Genomic DNA, 17,366 nt, shown 5'->3' on the forward strand with positions numbered 1-17,366 from the left:
GCAAAGCACCTTATTTTTGTGATGCTTGCTGGGATCACCTGTGGAGAAATGTATCTGCTTCAGTAATAACTGTCAGAAAGTGTATGCAGGTGAGGCCTGCAGTCTATTGTGTTTTATGAATCAGGAGGTCTTTAAGTGCTCTGATACCTAATAAATGGTATTGTAACTAACAGTGATTGGACACTTCTAATATGTGGGGCATTTTCTGTAGATCACCCCAAATTCAGTCTCACAGGTCTGTGAAGTCTGTGTTACTATCATCTCTATTTACAGATGAAAAAGGTTAGATAATTTACCCAAGGGCAGTTTTCTAGAAACTTGCAGAAGCAAGATTTGAATTCACGTCTACCTGGTTTTAGAACTCTGCCCTTATTCCCAATTCTAATACTTCCTTGGCTAAATGTTCCGGAATAATATAAAAGAACTCATGTTCCTTGAGTAAAGAAGGAGAAAAAGAGCAGCAACGTTTATTTAGAGTCATCGGAGTGACAGGTACTCTGCTAGAACTTTCCAGATATTGCTGGAATGTGGTCATTGTTCTCTTCACCAATAAAGGGGTTCTTTTCACCCCTTTCGTCCAACACAGGATGACTCCCAAATAGATACCCCTACTCCTACTGGTAGTCAGTTGTGGTTTTCTTCTAGCATGTTTAGACCAGTGGTCCTGGTTGTTGTAATTACATAATTTAATTAGGTATTATTTAAACTTTAAAACAATGCAGAGAAAGGATACTTTTATGAAAACTAAGTTAAATACTTTGGAAAGACATAGTAGAAAGAAGTTCCTAAAAATATTCCTGCTAAATCAGATAGGAATGAGAGGATTGTAAGGGGCTAAAATAAAAATCAGAAAAATCCATGAAGATTCTATACTCAGATTACTTCACAGATTAATCTCTAGCTTTCCGTTAAAGAGATGAAAAGTGGGACTCCTACAAAGAGCATTTATGGTATGGAAGGCCAACGAGAATTATAGTCGGGGATCCATACTCTGAGAAAAGTCTTCATCTTTAAATCCATGTTGGGCAAATGGATGCACATGTATGTGATTTAAGGTAACACTCAAATATTTACCAAATATATGTACCTTTTAGTGTTCTTGGCTATGAATCATTTTTTTAAATTAACCAAATAATTACTGATATAAATTTTGCTATATAAAAGGCCATCTGTTAACCTTGTTTTCTGCTTCTCAAGAAGTTAATTTCAAGAAGATTATAAGACACCTCTAACAAAACTTCTTCTAATAAAAACATGCAGAAGAATGATCTGGATGGCCAGATCTAACAGACCTGTTGCCTGGTCATACCTCAGAAAATATGGCCCAGGAAGAGCAGCAATTTTTTAGTTTTCTCACATTGGATACACCAATTCAAATGTGAATGCCAACCAGCATATCTATGCAGACATATCAGAAAATAAATAAATCTGTTTAGTTAAATCCACATTCTCAACCTCACTATGGTGTTGTGTAGATCATGAATTCACAAGTCTGGGTCTTCAAGAAATAAATATTATATCTCTTCTAACTAGTAAAACAAATCTTCAAAGTGAGTATTACATTATTTATTCCATCATGAGGATTAAGGATTCATATTCAATACAGGGTTCAATATCTGGCAGTTAAGCAGTGATATCTACTTGGCCTCAACCTTGAGGATACAGTTATTGCTTCCAATGATGTTATAATCTAGCTGCGAAGGCTGGAGACAGCAGGTGGAATGAGAATTTAAGGTAGAAGATCCTAAAGAAGATGATGAAGTCTATAGATGCTATTGAGAAGAGCCATTTCTGCACACTGAATATGGCTGGGAAAACAACTAAGAAGAGAGGCAGGAATTCTAGAGGGGACCAAGTCAGTGGAGAAAAGAAGGAAGGAAAAATGGGCAGAGATATGGAAATGGGGAGGTTTCAGGAATGGCAAATAGACAATCTATTGAAAAGGGGAGGCCCCTAGAGAGATTGGTAAAGGAGAGGTTCACAGAAGGTTTGGAATGGCATTTAAATTTGATTTAACTTCATCGCAAAGCTATCAGGACACAGTGCAGGGTTTTGATGAGTGGGAAGAAAGTTTTAAATCTACGTTTTAGCCTACTTAGTTGACAGCAGCTTCATGTAGAAGAAAATGGAGACAAAAAGAGCTATAGGTCACTGGCTGTTAATTTATTATGCCTCAAGGATCTCCAGGGGAAGACTTACACAAACAAGCAAACAAATGAGACACTCAGACCCTACCCCCAGACATTCAATTGGTCTGAGATGAGACATTTTAATAAACACAGCTCAAATGATTTTAATGTGCAACCAGACGTGAGCACCACGGAATTAGGTGAGAGTAAAAATACAGCTCTATGTGACAGAGAAAGACAATTACCATATGATTTCACTTATATATAACATCTAAAGAACAAATGAACAAAGAAACAAACAAAAACCAGACTCTTAAATGAGGAGAACAAATTGGTGGTTGCCAGAGGGGAGGGGTGGGGGGAGATGGCTGAAATAGAGAAAGAGGAAAAAGAGGTGCAAACTTCCACTTGTGGAACAAATAAGTCATGGAGGTGAAAAGCGAAGTAGGAAATATGGTCAATGATACTGTAATCCCACTGTATGACGACAGATGGTGACTACACTTATCTTGGTGAGCAAAGCATAAGGTATAGAATTGTTGAATCACTATGGTGTACACTTAAAGCTAATGAAACATTGTATGTTAATTACATTGCCATAAAAAATAAACAAATATGGCTGTATGTGATATGGATACTTTGAGGGGATAGAAGGGAGGATGGAAAAGAAAAGAACAATGTGAGAGGCATTCTGAAGGTCTGCTGACAGATTTTTATTTTCACATAAGAGAATGTTAAGATTTTTATTTATTTTTTTTAAATTTTTTTTCAACGTTTTATTTTTATTTTTGGGACAGAGAGAGACAGAGCATGAACGGGCAAGGGGCAGAGAGAGAGGGAGACACAGAATCGGAAACAGGCTCCAGGCTCTGAGCCATCAGCCCAGAGCCCGACGCGAGGCTCGAACTCACGGACCGCGAGATCATGACCTGGCTGAAGTCGGGTGCTCAACCGACTGCGCCCCGAGAATGTTAAGATTTTTAAATTTTGGCTTTCATAATTGCCTTTCACCCTTCCCTTTTACTCTTCTATATCCCCCATTTAAAGCAAACTTTTGTACCCAGAAGTGAAAGATGGAAGGCTTTCCTTGGTGGTATCAAGCAGTAATTTTTGGTGAACAAAGTAATACAGATTTGTAAATTATTCTCAATCAGGAAGGGGATTTGCACAGTATGGGGGCTGCTTATCAAAATCCCAATGTCCTCTGTGCTATTGCTCCTTAATTTGTGATTTAATGTCAGTTTTAGTTTTGAAATATAAATGGAACTGCTTTGTAGAACTCCTCAAAATCTAAGACTGGTATATTTATGTGGGATAAAACAACGTTCAACAGAAAAAAAAAATAGCTTGAGAGTCACATTCTTCCAAATTTAAGGCTTTGGGATTGGACATGGAGCCACAGGGCTACTCAAGCATGTGAGGGGGGAGGCAGTAACAAAGGAGGGATTTTTTTTTAACCCATAGACTAGAGTGGAATTATAGCTTATACCCAGAGACATGGCCATTCAGATAGTGCCCTCTCAAAGTTTCCAGATATTTTAGAGTATGATATTGTGTGCTGATATTTTATAGATATCTTGCACAGTGATCTAATTTCTGACCAATTTCAAAAGAATGTGGCCAATTGCGCAACCTACAACAACTGTGACATTCATGGGATAATCTGTCTCCTGTCAACAAACAACCGCGAATCTTTAGGAGACTGGTCCCCCTCCCCTACCCAGGGGTATTAGGTCTTTATCTTAGCAGATAAGTTCTTTTTAGGTGTGTGTTTTTGGGGGGTGAGGTGCAGAGATCTCAAAAGGGAATTTTGTGTGTGTGTCTTTTGTATGGCAAGCGCTTGAAAAAAAACTAGAACCCTTCTAGTTAGGGAAGATCTTGGATTATTAAGATTTCATTCTTTTTTATTTAATTGCTACCTAGTTACTGGAAATAAACCAGTGGGTTTCCACCTATAAATCAGCAATGGGAGGAGTGAGAGAGGGGGTGAGGGCTTAGTTAAGCATTAAGGGAAATGCTTCCAAAGACTATCTATATTTGTAATCATCTCTATCAAAACCACCCAAAGGACAGGGGTTGCCTCCACAGATTCCTTCCCATTGCTACAAGGCTGCCTTTGTTTGTAAGGACTTTGCTTGGAACTAACCTTAGTTCATCCCTGAAAATGAGGTCACTGTCCCCTAACACATGTTAGGCATGGTTACCATCTTTCCACTGGGGCCTCTGCCAGCAAGGCCCCTGCTGTTGCACATTTCAGATCTGCCAGGGCTTCTGCGCACAGCGGCCCCTCTAAAACTGAAAGGCAAAACAACATTTCCATCTTTATCTTTAAGTAGAGGGAACCGGGAACCGGTTAAAAAAATAAATACAGTGCTAGAAGGGTTTGTTTTTATAAAGACAGTGTTTTTAAGGATTTACTTTGCCAGGCTGATAAAACCCACTCTCATCAAGTCTGTCTACTATGATCTGGTTTACATCAAAAGGAAGACCCAGAATCCAGGCCCCTTGCAGTGTTTCTCACCCAGAATTCAGAGACCTAAAATTCTCCTGGAGACTGATTAAAAATAAAAATAAATACAGAGAAGAAACATGTTTCCCATAGGAAAAAAAAAAAAAAAAGCACATCGGGTATTGGTGGTGGGTGGGTGTTTCTAATACTTCTCAACGTGAAGTCGATTCTGTTCAGCTGTAAAACAGGATTTATTTGAGTTTGTCTGAAATTTTCTGGGAACATAAATAAAGATTTCAAAGAGCGAGTTTCACCTACGTCTCAAGGGATGTAAGGCCATTTGTATCAGGAGAGGAGAGTTTTGTATGTCCTAATATGTGGTCAATATAGTAATCTAATGTGCTGATTTGTAGTAGCCTGGGACAGAATTTCAAACCACTTTGACCGAAAACTTTCATTTAAAACACTTTCCTTACACTATAGATGTTGCAGAGTACCTTAGTGGGCTGTGTACACAGATTATGTACCAACATTCTTGTATATAGATGCAGAATGGTATGTATGATGTCAGGAATGCACAGAATGGTTCAATTAAATGACAAGTGGGTTCCTCCTTGATACTGTACAATGTGAAAGTACTCTCACAGCGAATTAATAAGTGGTGTTTTCCCAAACGAACACAAATGGAAAAATGTTAATGAAAGCTCCATTTTAGCCAAAGTACCTAACACAAGATGTAGAAAGGGGTGTGTGGCTCCTGAGCCAAAATATGTTTGACACTTAAAGTGAAAACAACATGATCTCTTCATTTCATTCCATTCAAGGACATTTCAGTACAGGGTGAGTTTGTCCTCACTTGCAGATGAGTAAAGTTATGCAGCAGGGACACATTAACCTTAAAATTCATAAAACATTTAGCTTTTGTTATTCTGAAATATAAAGATCCAAATAAATAAATAAACCTGGAAGACAGCCAGAGATGGAGAAATCATTTCTGAAATGTATCTTTTTGGATTCATTAGCAGGCTTATTTGATATCTCTGCTGTGTTTGGACATATTTCTGGTTATCTCTTGGGATGAAGAAGCACAAGAGAAATGGTAATACGTTGCTTTAGAAAAATAAAAAAAACAAGTCTATCAACAGCTCTCTCAGTGCTCAACAATTCAGAACATATAACAGCCCTGGAGAATTTCCTTTTTTTCCCCCCACCTTAATCCACAAAGATGGAATATTAACATGAGGAAGGTTTAGCTCCTTTGGAAATTGTAATCATTTTTATTTCAGAGAATTATTTTCCCCAATGAGTTAAAACAAGAATCTAATTGAAGGTTGCATAAAGTAGTTAGCAGTTAATGTTGGTTTGTAACGTGTAAATTTGGTGGATGCCAGGCTCTCCAAAACATATGACTGAAAGCCTTTTCCATTCATTAGGCAAAAGGTAAATGCTGACAAAAAAATATAGAGCCATTGGGGTCTTAAACTTTCTCATTATCAGTCATCCCTTCTCTTCTCTTGCTATGCTTCATCTAGTTCATCTGTCTCAATTATTTCCCACATGAACATGTCTTTTGAGAAATTCTCTTTTACTCTCCCATGAGCAAGGCTGCCTATAAAATACTTGAGGCATAATTCGTACTCCATTGTTCACTGGAGGAAGTGGCTGTCTTAAGCGATCAGGCTCTCCCACCCCTGGAAAGATCAGTTGACATGTAGCCCCATCATGTTTTTTGTTTTTTGTTTTATAATTGGTAGAGCAGGAGAGTAATTTATGGAAGTGCCCTTGATTCACCTCAACAATATGTACTAAATAATCTGAAGGGACATAGCCCTGAACTAGTAAACTGGAAAGTAAAGATTCAGTATAGTAATGATTAAATCTTGGTTTAATATAGAGCTTTGCTTTGTATTACAAAAAAATGTACATTTCTTTTTTTAAAAACACATTTTGGTTTTTGAGGTAGATTACTGCATCATCTCTACTGTACAAATAGGAAACTGAAGCAAAGAGAAGTATGATTTGTTTAACTAGTTATGAAATTGCTGAAAGTAGAAATCAGGATTCCTGGATTTTATGTTCTCCCTACCTCATGGTACAAGAGCAAGAAGGAAGCGGTCGATGATTTTATGGTTTGAACTAGTATAAGTTCTTGGCTGAAGATTTTCCTGCCACACTTCAATAAAGAGTAGGATCTCCAATGTCTACTTGTTCCCCCTTCCTTTCCCCAAACTACCATTCATCTTGTAACTCCCTACATACACAGTTATCTCATGCAGCCTGTGCAGCATGGTGATGCATCTAAACATTGTGACCCATGCTGCATGACAAGGGCTAGAAACAGACAGCTTTGTCTCTTTAGAGATCAAATGAAGTTGTTCTGAGCCCCAGTCGGGTAGTATTATGCAGCTAAAATCTGGGGGTCTGTGTGTACCTTTTTTTTTTTTTTATAAAACATGCAGTAAGGGGTGCCTGGGTAGCTCAGGCAGTTAAGTGTCCAACTATGGATTTCGACTCAGGTTTGTGAGTTTGAACCCCTCATCAGGTTCAGCACTGACAGTGCAGACCCTGCTTGGGATTCTCTCCTTCTCTCTCTGCCTCTCTGCCACGTTCTCTCTCTTTCTCTCTCAATAAACAAGCAAACAAATAAATAAACTTAAAAAAATTAAAACAAGCAGCAAGTTGTTGCACAACTTGGCTAAACCACAAAGAACTGCAGAGTCCCTTAGAAATGCATCTTGTAATATGAAGGTATTGCTACTTACCACTTAGGAAATACATAGCAGTTACTTCTGGCATTACACATGGTAGATTATATAAGACACATCAACTGTTTGGGATTTTTCCATTTATTTGGTATGTTATGAATCAGAACAGGGCTTCATGCCTAAGGATCCTTATTATGTAGGAGGTATTGGCATGAGTCCTAAAATATTTAATCCAGCGAACTATTCACATCTTAAATATAGCAACCGAAAACAGTGATAAGCTAAAATTGGTCTAGGTATCAGGAGAAAAAAGAAAGTGTTTACTTGAATAGATGAACATTTTCCCAACAGTTTTTTTTTCTTCTTCTTTCTGAGGTTAGAAAATAAATATCTTGGTGTTTAGTGTGGATAGACTTAATATTGTGAATATACATAGTTTCTTCCACTGCATAAATATACCTTGTATGGTGGGGATCAGCCAGGAAATCACAATACACTGGACTTAGCTTCCTGGTCAGATAATTAGAGGTCTGGGGATAAAAGCCCAGAGGAATTGAAGGGTGAGGTCCATGGCACCAGAGGGAGAAGAGGCATTAGCTAGTGAGATGAAGGGTTCTTGAATTTACCATCCTAAAATGTTGTGTGCCAGATGGTGCAGCTGGAATGAAACTATTTGCTTTTGGGGGGGGGGATTGTGGGGAACACAGTTTCATACTGACTCAATAACACCAATATACCAAAATGCTATTGCTTTTTCCATTTTAATTTTTCATTGTTGCTCGACCCTATCATCAACAAAGGGATTTTAGAACCCCTCAGTGAAAATATAGCTAAATAAGTTCTTTGAATGAATAAAAAAAAAAAAACAAACCCATATTTTAAAATAAGCTTAGGTCACTAGTGAAGTCAGAAATAGATGGGTAGGTCTACAGATAGAATGATTTGGGAATATTAAATAATATCCAGGTGTCATTTACATTTTCCTGAACAAGATGTGTAATTAGAAGATGCAACGTATTTACATTGAATGCAATAAAATGGAAGAGAGAGAGAAAGAGCAAGTAATGCCCAGATGTGCAAGAGGTCTTTTAAAAAATACTATGAAGGGCACTTGGGTGGCTCAATGGGTTAAGTGTCCAACTCTTGATTTCAGTTCAGGTCATAATCTCATGGTTTCAAGCCCTGCCTGGGGGCTCTGTGCGAACAGCCTGCTTAGGATTCTCTCCCTCCTCTCTCTCTGCCCCTCCCCTGCTCACGTGCACAATGCACTCTCTCTCAAAATAAAGAAATTTTTAAAACTTCAAAAAATACAATGAAAACACATGGTAAATGTAAAGAAGGATGTTATCTTTTATTACTTAAAGTTCAACATATAAGAGTAGACTTTATCCCAAAGTTAAGGTAACCATTAGAATGTGCAGTAGTTACAACATGGTGGGTGACTTTGAAATGTTCAGCTATATTATAATCAAACAGCTAAGACATACTGCAAGGATCATGGGAATAAACACTCATATCTAAGAAGCTGTCTTTCATGTATGAAGATGAAGGTGCTGACTTAGGGGTAGAATGCTGTATGTATTTTTTAAGTTTTTGGAGCTAGATCTAATCTAACACTTTCTATGAGCAAATCAATATACTTTGATGATTTCCGAGTTCAGACTCTGGAGCCAAAATGTCTGCATTCGAAACATGTCTCCAGAATTTGCAAACTATGTGTTCTTGGACAAGAGGCTTAAATACACTGTAGCTTGGTTTACTCATCTGTAAAATGAGAATAGTAGTAAAATTTAACATGTACAGCCTTTGATAAGACTAAGGGAAATAATATATGCAAAGCAGTTAGAAATGGCCTGGTGCACAGTTGGTCTTTAATTAATACTATTTGTTATTATCACCTGAAAACGTCTTAATTTTTTTTAGCTTCCTTGCCTATCATGATTACCATGAGAGTCAAGTGCACATAACTGATCACACAGGGACTGAATATATGAATTTGACCTTATTTGACCAGTGCTTTCAGCAACTAAGCTAAGGATACAATCCAGGGCAAAGAAGGTTCACACTGCATTCTGTCTAGAGTAGTGGTTCACAAACTTGTTTGTCTCAGGGTCCCTTTACACTCTTATATATTATTGAGGATCCCCAAAGACCTTTTGAATTGCTATTTATCATATTAGAACATAAAACTGATAATTAAATATATAATTTATTTTAAAATAATAACACACAGTACATAACATAAAATATTTATCTTATGGAAAATAATGTTTTCCAAAACAAACCAAAAATGTGAGAAGGATGGTGTTGTTTTAGTTTTGCAAATCTCTTTAATGCCTGACAACAGAAGATATTTAGATTCTCATATCTACTGCGGCATTCAGTCTTTGGCCATGTGTTGTTTTGGTTCAAGTACGTGAAAGGAATCCAGCCTCAGATAGATAATGTAGTTAGAAAAGGAAGGACCTCATAGGTTCTGGAAGGGTCTCAGGAATACCCAGGGGTTCCTGGACCACACTTTGAGAGTGGCTGGTCTACAGCAAAGCTGTCAATTGAAGCCTACTACTAGCTCCTAACAGAATAATTGGCCAACAGGCTTGAGCAGGAAGACAGAGTGTGAATAAGTGCAGTGCTGCTATTTTTGCAAAGTATGGACCAGGATTACTCTAATTGTACCTCTTCACTGATTTTATTGCCAATAAAATTATGGATTCTCCCATCTGTCAAATACGTACTTATTTCCTATTCACTACCTTACTTCGGCCCTCTTCATATGTAGGCTCTTTCCAAGTGCCCATATACTTTCCAAGTGCCCATATACCTCTTCATATGTAGGCTCTTTCCAAGTGCCCAAGTACTCCAAATACTCTGACGCTATTACACTTCTCCAGAGGATAACCGTCCCCAGAACATCAACTTAATGTCCTTGGAAAGGACACATGAAAAATTAAGAACCTATTTCACTGCAAGTGGTGCCACCATCTCAAAAAGATAACATGAAAATTCTTTTTTTTTTTTATTTTTTTTTAACGTTTATTTATTTTTGAGACAGAGAGAGATAGAGCATGAACAGGGGAGGGTCAGAGAGAGAGGGAGACACAGAATCTGAAACAGACTCCAGGCTCTGAGCTGTCAGCACAGAGCCTGACGCGGGGCTCGAACTCACGGACCGCGAGATCACGGCCTGAGCTGAAGTTGGCCGCTTAACCGACTGAGCCACCCAGGCGCCCCAACATGAAAATTCTTTATAGATAATCTGTCATTAGTGTGTAAACACAATTATAGATATGAATCCTGTATTCTGGGAAAATTCTAGACTGGAAATAATAGTCTAATTTTGGTCACTAAAATGCAAAGTTAGCTAGTAAATTTTCCTGTTTCAAATAATTTAAACATTTAGAAATAGTGTGTCTTATAAGACCAATGGTGACTAGAAGGCCAAACATTATTTTAAATCTAGTTTACTAAACAGTTTTGGCTTCTTTCCAGCTATATAATATCTGTTTATTTTCAATTTCATTCAAATACTCTGTTGATGAGATGCTTAAAATACTCTTGAGCAATTACTTTTGATGAGCAGGTACACTCTTCGGAGATAAGGATTTGTTTAAAAATATTTAACAGATATTTATTGAGTGCCCAATATGTGCCCAATTCTGAGGATCAAAAGATGAGTAAGACACAGTCTGTGTTTGAAAAGCTACAGGACTCAAAGTATAGAATTTACCTTATTGATACAAGTGTTTTCAAAATACAGCAGAATAGTCATTGAATTATGGAAATATATAAGTCAATAACATATCAGAATGATGCTGAATTGGAACATAATATAATCAAGAATTCAAGACTAAAAGCTGACGCGTACCCAGATTTTACAAAGCAATTTTTAATGTTATCAACTTCTACTTTTTAAATTAATTGCATAGCTTCCTTGTCACTTGACCAAAGAAAAATGCACTCACTTTCCAACATTATTATCTGGAAGAGTATCTATCTGAAATGTCTGTTTAGATCTGTATTTCATGTGGGAGTAAAAAAGGTCTCCTAAAATAAAAGAATTAAAGTCTTTATTGATTTATATGCTTAATAAATGATTAATTAGTAACTGTAGGTATTTGCCTGACATGCTCTGAAATTCATGTTGTGTAGTCTAATAATATATTTATCAGTAGTCCAATTAGAAGACATGATTTCATTCTTAATACTAGCGTTTGCCATATATTTGTAGGATTGTAGTAAAACACATCAATATTTGCATTAAAATAAAGAATTGGCAAATATATTTTTACTTTGTGACTAAAAATGCCTTAGTGTTATAAAGAAGAGTGACTGTTAAAAAGACAGGACACTTAGATTTTAAATTCTCTTCTGTCTTATAAACGTTGCTTAGGATTGATCATCACCTATATTTATAACTGAGAAGAGGTAGTATCTTCACATTGTCACATAAAAAAAGCACATGTAGTTGGTAAGTAAATACCATAGTTACTATATAAATGAAAGTTTCCATTTTAAAACAAGAAACTGTACAGATAGTGTCAGCAGCAAAAAGGTATTATGACTCCTTTCTTGAGTTTGACTAGATGAATTTTCCCACTTGCCCTATGCTTCCTAAAGTGAAAATCATCAACAATAAAATTATGGATTCAATACGTATTTATTAACACATTCTTAAAAAATCAGACATACAAAATAGAACCCATCTGAGTTGAAGATAGAAAATGAAGTGATACCAATAACTTCTATTTGGTATGACAGAGCAACTTTAAAGGATTTAAAAATAATTCACAGCTATTGAAAGATCTTATTAGCTGCCTCTGAAATGCACATTAAAATTGTATTAAATTTGGGCTTTGCTCAAAGTCTAGCTTTTTGGGGGGCTTGATTATTATTTAAGAGTTAATTTTTTAATCAATCATTTATGGCAAAACTAGTTATTTCATAAAGACTTGATTAACAACCCTTGAGAATTTCTAAAATTGACAGAGGTACACACACTCTACCTTTCTAGAAGGTTTGTGCTGCAAATGTTTCCCAATTACAAGTTGTAAAATCACAGAAAGTTTCTCCCAAAACACAGACTAAGCAATCCTGTAGAAAATCTCTAAACAATATTACAGAAACCACAAGCCAAATAGAAGTAGCAGGAGGTATTAATGATCATTTGTGAAAATGTAATTATCTACTATACCCTCTCTGCAAGGATTTTGTCCATAGTTCAGCTCATGCAGACAAACTGTTCAGTCTTCCATTCAAGTCAGAGGCGAAACCAGGAGATGAATAATTCTTATTCATAGTCCAACTAAACCCAGGACAGCAATAGTATATGCTACTCTCTATTGTGTCGGGACTTCTGTGTGATCTGTGTCGGGTCAGTACCCTTCCAGAGTCACTGCTTAGGGCAGGATAATTTCAAATTCAGTCTGTCATTTTATTACACATTTTTTAAACAGCATGCCCACCAAAACAGAAAATGCTGCACATATGGGCCGAGATCAAATGCTCTCACCATTTAGTTGATATATTCTGACACGAGGCAGAAACAAGATGGTCTGCTTTTATCTGAGCTTTCCTTTTGGATCTCAGATCTTTTTCTTTTTTAATAACTCATCAATTCTTAGAGGCCAAAACTTCTCAAGTACATGCTTTAAGATTTGTTATATTTGCACTTAGCTTGAAACTTCTTAGCAATTAGTATTTTGCAAAGCCAAGTCTCACTAGGTCATCAGCAAATGTCATTCTGATTTTATGCAAAGTTTTCAGTTCCATAATTAATAGAACAGAATTCACATTTGAAATTCAACCTTCAATATAGCTCAAAATTTTTGATGAATGAATTGATTATTTTTAGAGTGACATAATATGATTTTTAGGACTCATCTGTCAGTATGCTTATATTACTAGTAAATCACCACTAATGTCTGGAATTCACAACAATGTTTATCTTTATAATAAATCTCAAGTTTAATTTGAAAAAGCCTTTCTCTGAGGCACACAAAATGTTTGCAAGTCTCACAGAGATTAAAATTTCATACATGTCTACTGCAGAATACAGCAATATTCAGTAAAGTGCATAAAAAGAATATTCTTCGCTAAGAGCTGAACCTATTTCTAAGAATACAAAGATTAAAACTGAATCCATTTAAAATAAAGTTCAAAATTGTGAGAGTTATCTGAATTGCTTTCTGTAACACTATGAAATGACAGTTCTTTTCTCAAAACCATTAGCATGTCTGCCTGCCTGATGTGAGAACTAGCACCAACGTCCTCATTTTTATGATGTCTTCTTCTGGGCATTCTAAGTATTGCATACAAAATGTTCATCTGGTGCTCAGGATTTAATATGTTGTATTAATAGCAAAGTACATATACGAGCATATGTGTGTTCTCATAAGTAGATAAATTGGTGCTAAATGAAAAGACACGGGTAGAGAGGTTACATGAAACCTTAAACTGTGCCATAATCAAAATCGTATTTTATGAATCCCTCAGAATCAAACATTCAAAATTTTACACACATCAAGCAAATACCCATCCAGTATCCCTTAAGGGGACAATGGCTTACTATGCTAATTCTTTAACATTATTAAATGAGATGATATACTTATATTATGTGCAATTCTAGTGAAACAAAAACAAAATTACATTTTCCAACTTCCAAATACATCCCATCCCCCATCTGCCACTTATATGAGTTCTAAAAACAAACTTTAACTCTACAATGTTTTCCTTCCCAACAATAAGATTCCATACTTCCCCTTGTAAATTAATAAACCAGACAAAGCTGAGTTTTAAAGCTCTCACATTTCTCTTGAGAAAAGTGCGAACATTTAAACCTTACATTCTTGGGTCCACTATGCCCTTCCAGGACCCCAAACTCCTCAAATTCTTTTTGCATTTCATTAAGCATCTTCTTCAGACATGCCTGAGCCCAGCACACTCCAAATTACATCAGAGACAAAACGTACCTAGAGTCCGGATCCGAGCAAAACAGAAAGAAAGGACAGCCCATTGTCCTACACATACTGAACTCAGGCGATCCATGATGCACATAGGCTAGCCTCCTTCCTATCTGGCAACGCACATTTTGTAAAAGACACAACTATTCAGGCCCAAGCAGCATTTCTATAAGGAAAACACATTTCATTCGGAAACTGTAAAGGCTTACTTGTTCTGGGAAGCTCTCTCCCTCCTCCACTGCCATTCTCTGTGGCCAAGTATGAAACTTGATAACTCAATTAGTTAACACTTTGGACTGAGCATTGAGTCTAAAAATATCTGCCTTGGGAAATGTAAAGGTTTTCCCTATCTCCTGGTAAAAAGGTAGGAGCTGCTCAAAATTTTCTTAGCTAGTGAACTAGGGAGTGGGCAGGGCAGACAAGAGCATGGAAGGTGCCTTGGCCCTTACAAACGATAGAGTAGCTCCCAGAATTACCCACTGACTTACCATATTTGTGGCCTCCAGACAAGCTTTGTGTATTTAGTCATGATATGTGGAATACCGAAAATAGCAAGGCAATCAGCTGGGAGTGTACCCTAGCTGCTGGGAATCACTCATGAAACTGGCTTTTGTCATTCTGCTTATCAGCACTTTCCTCTGTATGCGGGCTACTCTGACATTCCTCCTAAAGACAATACCGCCATTTTCCCCTGTCTCTGGAATCCAGTCAAGACTGCCTTTTACGATTTTAACTCCTTTTGCTGCAATAGTTTTACTACTGAATATATGTATGCATGCGCGCGCGCGCACACACACACACACACACACACACACACACACACACACACACAGTGAAAGCATACTGTACTGCCAAGGAGAGTTATCTTGAGATAACTGAATTTCCTTTTATCCAAGGGCAAATGCATTCCATCTTTTTAAAAATGTGGCATCATATAAAATGCTCATGTATTTGACCAGAAAAACAAATCAGAACAAAACCTCATTGAAGGCTTCTGGTCATTTTTTTTTCCAATTTAGGTATTTTTAATTTTACTAATTGAATTCAGTTTTTCAGATTTGGGGTCAGCAATACTTACACAACTTTTCACTAGTCTTACATTATACTTGAGCTCGAGTCAAAGGCCCCAAAAACTCTTCACCATAAGATGATCATCATCATTTATGTTTTATTTGAACAGTTCTAATCAATAGTTTCCTCAAACCTGTAAGGGCTGAGGAAAGTGTCTGTAGGAGACTAAACTCAACTTTGGGAAGGCCAGTGTACAAGCCTACTCATTCAACACATATTTGCAGAGAGCCTACTACATAATTCTCGGTACTGGGCTGAGGTGGGTAGAAAGACAATGAATAAATTACAGGAAATCTCTGCCTTAAGTGAAGCTTATATACCAGCAGAGGTGGGGTAGACTATACAGGTCATAAATATAATAAATGAGTTATTGGGTATGATAAACAGGATAGGTGCTGTGGAGAAGAGTGTAGGAGAGGGGGGATCATAAGTATGTGTTTAGGGAGTAAGTAGGTAAACTTAATAATGATGGCAAAATAATAAAAATGTATATGGGGTAGGATTTTATATTAGTATTATGTTGAACCACATGAAATTGCCATCTTTATAGGTCAAATCCATATGTATTCCAGGACTTTCATATGGTTCAATCTAATAATATAATCGTAGCCATTATTATTATTATTATTATTATTATTATTTAATAATTATTAAATACTCTGCATGCAAGGTACTACGTTAATTTCTTACATATGTTCTTTTAGTCCTCAGAGCTAGGCTATGAAGAAATCTTTCTACATTCGTGAGAGAGAAACTAGAGTTCAGAAATGTTAAATAACTTGCCAAGGTCAACAGCAACTAAATAGTCAAGCTGTGAATCTAATTCTACATTATTCTAAAGGAAAGGTCACACTGGTGGTAGATAACAAACACACGTTTTCTTGGCCCTCACTGTGTTTTTAAAAATATTTTTAGTTGCCAACATTTAAAGATTGAGTAATTTCATATCAAAATCTAGAGTTCTTGTTTTAAAAAAAAAAAATCAAGGATCTGGCAACTCTGGGACTGCTTCCCTTAGGCCAGTTTCTTGGTGTTGACTGACGGCTATCCACCTCAGCCCTGAGTATTCCCAACTGTCTTACTTTGCTTGGTCTGCTTCACTCCTTGGGTGCTGAGCTACCCAGAGGCATTTGAATTTGGGCCTCTGCCCTAGAGCCTGCTCTGCTGACCACAGTGCTAGTGATTCCCAAGAGAGTGTGACACCCAAGGGGGGGGGCACATGGCACCCAAGAGAGGAGTAACAGTCGGGGAAGGACCAGGCATGGCTCTGAAATGCCCAGAAGAGTTTCTTCACTACTGACTGTACATCTCTTTATTCCCTCTCTCCTGCATTCATTCATTTGTTCAGTCACCACATATAGGCTGGGCACCTAACATGTGGGAGAAAGGTCCTATCTGCTGATGCTGTGGAGATGGTGAGGCTGGCATAAGAAATCTTCACCATCCCCAGGCCAGGCATTGCCCAGGTGGGGCAAAGTCCATCAAACCCAAGCCCAGCTCTTTCCTCTCGAGCTGCAGACATCTTTCTGATAACATTTATTGTGTTTCTTGTCCTGTTCCAGGCTATTATGTCTGTGTTAACCCTACCCTATCTATCAGAATGGTGGGGGCCTAGGAGTCCAGACCTGTGAATCTGTCCCCTGGATCCTACAGGCTGTTCCAGGTGTCTGCAATGTAAATCAGAGAGCGAGGTGTCTGGGTCCAGGCAGGGCATCTAAGCCCCCAGTCTACCCAGATCTGTCCAGAAGGAACTCACATTGGTGTTTAATCATGCTTAGTGGCAAGGCACTATTCCTCACATCTCATTTAGACCTCTCTCACCGGTTTCTTCATCTTCTGTCTTCAGTGAGAAGACAGAACAGTTGGCTATTGCCTTCCAAACATTCCAGACTGTTACTGAGTTATCCCTTCCCCTCTGCTCTTCTCTTCTCTAGGATAAATAACCCCAACGGATTCAACCTCTCTGTGGAACTCTTCAGAGAAAAATGCTCTATAATTATACTAAGTAAGAAGAGTAATAATTCCCATAATTGTGTCTTGCAACCCACCCCTG

General features: G+C 37.4%; 1 protein-coding gene across 17 annotated transcripts in view; it reads right to left on the reverse strand.

Moving 5' to 3' along the window:
- The window catches only part of ANK3 (ankyrin 3), a 344,583-nt gene that overhangs the window by 246,306 nt on the left and 80,911 nt on the right, over positions 1 to 17,366 (reverse strand). Inside the window, exon 1 of one of the 17 annotated variants that reach the window (XM_040485095.1) lies at positions 14,731 to 14,849. The exons of 14 other annotated variants lie outside the window; for them this stretch is intronic. In XM_040485095.1, the coding sequence (XP_040341029.1) occupies positions 14,731 to 14,733 (3 nt within the window). In that variant the 5' untranslated portion in view covers positions 14,734 to 14,849. Of the gene's footprint in view, positions 1 to 12,474; positions 12,566 to 14,451; positions 14,669 to 14,730; positions 14,850 to 17,366 lie in introns of those variants that run through there. 2 more of the 17 variants (XM_040485093.1, XM_040485094.1) reach the window with 2 other exon arrangements.

The sequence above is a fragment of the Herpailurus yagouaroundi genome, unplaced genomic scaffold (genome assembly GCF_014898765.1).
Source record: "Herpailurus yagouaroundi ecotype Mexico unplaced genomic scaffold, PumYag 163, whole genome shotgun sequence".
NCBI lineage: Eukaryota > Metazoa > Chordata > Mammalia > Carnivora > Felidae > Herpailurus > Herpailurus yagouaroundi.